Source organism: Parus major, chromosome 26, assembly GCF_001522545.3.
Source record: "Parus major isolate Abel chromosome 26, Parus_major1.1, whole genome shotgun sequence".
Classification (NCBI taxonomy): Eukaryota; Metazoa; Chordata; class Aves; order Passeriformes; family Paridae; genus Parus; species Parus major.
This window is the reverse complement of record NC_031795.1, coordinates 4,102,904-4,106,582: the sequence shown is the minus strand read 5'-3', so window position 1 is coordinate 4,106,582 and position 3,679 is coordinate 4,102,904. Positions and strand designations below refer to the sequence as shown.

Here is a 3,679-nt window from a genome sequence, read left to right as displayed (position 1 = left end):
TATCACCAGGTGTGTGATGTTTGGGTGTCCCCTGGGCCAGGTGTGTGATGTTCGGGTGTCCCCTGCACCACCTGAGCTGCAGTTTTTGGGTTTGTCTCCTGTCAGGTGCTGGAGCTGTGTTGTTCCCACCTGCCCAGAACACCTGAGGTGTTTGTGCTGCACCACACCCCCGTGGGTGTCATCTCTGGTGACATTTGGAGCTGTCCAGGTGTCCTGGGGCTCCTGGCAGTGCAGCTGGGGTAGGTGCCATTAACACAAATCCATTTTCCTCCAGTGATTTCTGATTTTTCTGCTCTTCTCTTTGCTCCAAAGGGGAAGATCCCTTGGCTGGGGACCAGAACGACCACGACATGGATTCCATAGCAGGAGTCCTCAAGCTCTATTTCCGAGGCTTGGAGCACCCCCTCTTCCCCAAGGACATCTTCCATGACCTGATTGCCTGTGTCAGTAAGTACATGAAGAGCTGGAAGGAAATTGGTTCCATTTTTCTCATCTCCCACTTCTCTTTCTTCCCTTTCCCCTTTTTTTCCCTGGCTCCAGGGTGAGTTTTTGGGGTTTCTGTGGCTGGGTTTGTGCTGCTGGGCTGGTCTGTGTTATCCAGTCACCTTTTCACAGCCATCCTTGCTCTGACATGGATGAACAAGGAGATAGAAATTCCTGGATTTTGAGGGCTGTGAGATGGGGTTTTGTGAGACAGTGCTTTGTGACAGGATTCTTTTAAAAGAGAATAAAGCAAAAAAACCCTCACTTGTGTAAAATAATCTTGAAGAGCTGTCATCAGAGGATGTCAGAAATGCCCTCTGCAAGGCAGGGATCAGCAGCAGGGCTCCCTGCCTTGTGTGCTTTCCCTGGATGTCTGCTGCCATGCTCCTGTGTGCTGGCCTCAGCTGACAGGGTAGTTTTTATTCCTGCTCCTTTTAGCTTCATCCCCACCAGGGACCATCCTCTGCCTCCTGCTCCAGCATATCAATCACCAGGGCACTCACAGCCGAGCTGTTAACGTTTCTCATGGTTTCTGAAGGTGCTTCTGCCTGGCAGAGGGTTGTTTGTGGTTTCTGTATGTGAACAATCTCGTTTTTGAGTGGCCTGGCTCTTGCTACGTCCCCCAGAATCGAAGAATGGTTCCATTGTCCAGGCAGAGAAATGGCCTTTGCAGGGGCAGCCTCCGAGGAGAGGCAGAAGATTACTGAGGAGACAGCTTCAGAAATGGCCTGTGCTTCTGTGCTGCTGATAAATGCATTTCCAGACTTGGATTCATGTTATGTTGAGAAGCCAAATCCGCTTCCCCCCGGAGGAGCTCTCCCTTCTGAGCTGATTTATGCTGCCCACTTCTTTCTGCACACGCAGCCTCAGCCCCCAGCTATGTCAATTGGAGTGTCACACAGCTTTTCCTCTCCAAACACCCCCCTCTCCCAGCTGCCCTGAGTGAGCCCCTGTGCCACAGCCGCTGCCCAGGTGACATCCAGAGCTCCCAGGCTGGCACTCAGGGTCCCACGTGTTGGGGACTTCCTCTGGCAGAGGCTTTGCCAGCAGCTGCTGCAGCCAAATCCCGTCCTGCTGGTGCTCTGCTGGTGCTCTGCTGGTGCTCTGCTGGTGCTCTGCTGGTGCTCTGCTGGCTGCCCAGTTTGCAGAGCTGGTGGCCCTGGTGGCCCTGGTGGCCCTGGTGGCCCTGGGGCTGGGGGGGTGACTCTGGTGCTCTCTCTCCCTTCCAGCCATGGATAATTTGCAGGAGCGAGCGCTGCACGTCCGGAAGGTGCTGCTGAACCTGCCCAAGACCACCCTGATTGTCATGAGATACCTCTTTGCATTCCTCAATCAGTGAGTACCCCAGGGCTCTGCTGCAGGGTGGGATAAACGTGGGATTATTGAGGATGGACAGGGCAGGGACACCTTCCTCCATCCCTGCCTGCTCCAAGCCCCGTCCAGCCTGGCCTTGGGCACTGCCAGGGATCCAGGGGCAGCCACAGCTCCTCTGGACACCCTGGACACCCTCACATGGATTATTTCTTCCCAATATCTCATTTTGCCTCTTCTCTTTCAGTTTAAATCCGTGGCAGGGGGGTCCTGCTGTAAGCCTGGCCTTGAGTTGGGCTGCAGGTGGGGCTCTGAACAATAACAAAGAAATAAAGCCAGATATCAAACTCAGCACCCAGAGCTTCTCAAGCTTTCAAACCTTTGCAGTTTCTATTTAATTTCTCAGTAAATGCCATCAGTGTCTCATTTTTCACCTGGATCCAGAACATTTGTGTCCCAGAAAAGCAAACCTCCCGAGCCCAGCTGTGTGCTCCGAGCAGAGGATGCTGCTGAAGATGATGATTTCTGCTCTTCACCCTTCTTCCTACCTGTGTTTTTTCCCAGTTTATCCCAGTTCAGTGAGGAGAACATGATGGATCCCTACAACCTGGCCATCTGCTTTGGGCCCACGCTGATGTCCGTGCCCGAGGGTCACGACCAGGTCTCGTGCCAGGCTCACGTCAATGAACTGATCAAAACCATCATCATCCAACATGAGAACATCTTCCCAGGGCCCAGGGAGCTGGAGGGCCCGGTCTACAGCAGAGGTGGAAACACAGAGGATTACTGGTATGATGGATGCTCTGAGGAGAGCCATGGGTGGCTGTTGATCCATGGGTCAGGATGCTGCACTTGTGTTGGCTCATTTGGGATTGCAGCATCTGGCCCAGCCTTTCAAAAATTCAGAATTTCAAAAATCTGTTTTATAGCAGCAAAGATGACCCTGATCTCTCCAGAGAGTCATCAGCTTAAAAGAAATAAACTGGTATAAAATAGCTATTCAGCTGTCAAACCTTGCTCACTTATCTTGAAGGGCAAGGTTGTGGAGGGGTTTTCTTGGATGTTAAGGGCAAGGTTGTGGAGGGGTTTTCTTGGATGTTCTGGTTTGGTAGCTGCCAAAATCAATCTTTTTGTTGTTTTTTCCCTTTTTTTCTGCCTTTCCTCTCTGCCTGTGTGGAGTGGCTTTGCTTCAGCCACAGGGGTCCCTTGCAGCTGAACCTCCAGGGCTGTGGTTTCATTTCCAGGGCAGCCCCGCTGGAGGGGGAGGGAAGAGGCAGGAATGCAAAATCACCATTTCCATGCAGCCCCGAGCTCCAGAGGCTCCACGTGCTCAGTCTGAGAGCACATCTGGAAGCAATTCAGGCTCCTGTCATTGGGCTGGGAGCTTGGGCAGAGGGGGAAGGAAAGGAGGGGTTTGCTTTCCTCCTGGCTGAGCTGATCCCTCCCTCTGAGCATCAGGAATGTTCATTTGTGTCCCACTTCTCCCCCCACTGCTCCTGCTCTGCTTCAGCATCACAGCAATGTCAAGGACTATTTTCCTGGACTAAAATAAATAGGATTTTTTCTTTTTTCAATGAAGTCACTGTGGTGACAGAGCAAGCCTTGTTTCCCTGGCTTGTCTCAGAGCTGTGGGATCACTCCTCGTTTCGAGGCTCCTCCAAACTCACTGCTGTGTGCAGAGGACTTGCCAAAACCTTTTGGAAATTCTCTTCATTTCTCCCCCCTCTCTGATGTTTTTAGCTGATGTTTTACATGAAGGAATTGCAGGGGAGGGGGGAAAAAAACCCCAACTTAGTAATATTTCTGGCTTTCAGGAAACACATCGATTTGGACAAGAGGTTTTGTGCCATGAGGTGAAGGGAAACAAAGTGTGCTGAGTTTCCTC

General features: G+C 51.9%; 1 protein-coding gene across 1 annotated transcript in view; it reads left to right on the top strand.

Moving 5' to 3' along the window:
• The window catches only part of SRGAP2 (SLIT-ROBO Rho GTPase activating protein 2), a 104,440-nt gene that overhangs the window by 82,258 nt on the left and 18,503 nt on the right, over positions 1-3,679 (top strand). Inside the window, exons 15-17 of the mRNA XM_033519847.1 lie at positions 313-447; positions 1,713-1,818; positions 2,359-2,583. Of these exons, the coding sequence (XP_033375738.1) occupies positions 313-447; positions 1,713-1,818; positions 2,359-2,583 (466 nt within the window). The remainder of the gene's footprint in view (positions 1-312; positions 448-1,712; positions 1,819-2,358; positions 2,584-3,679) is intronic.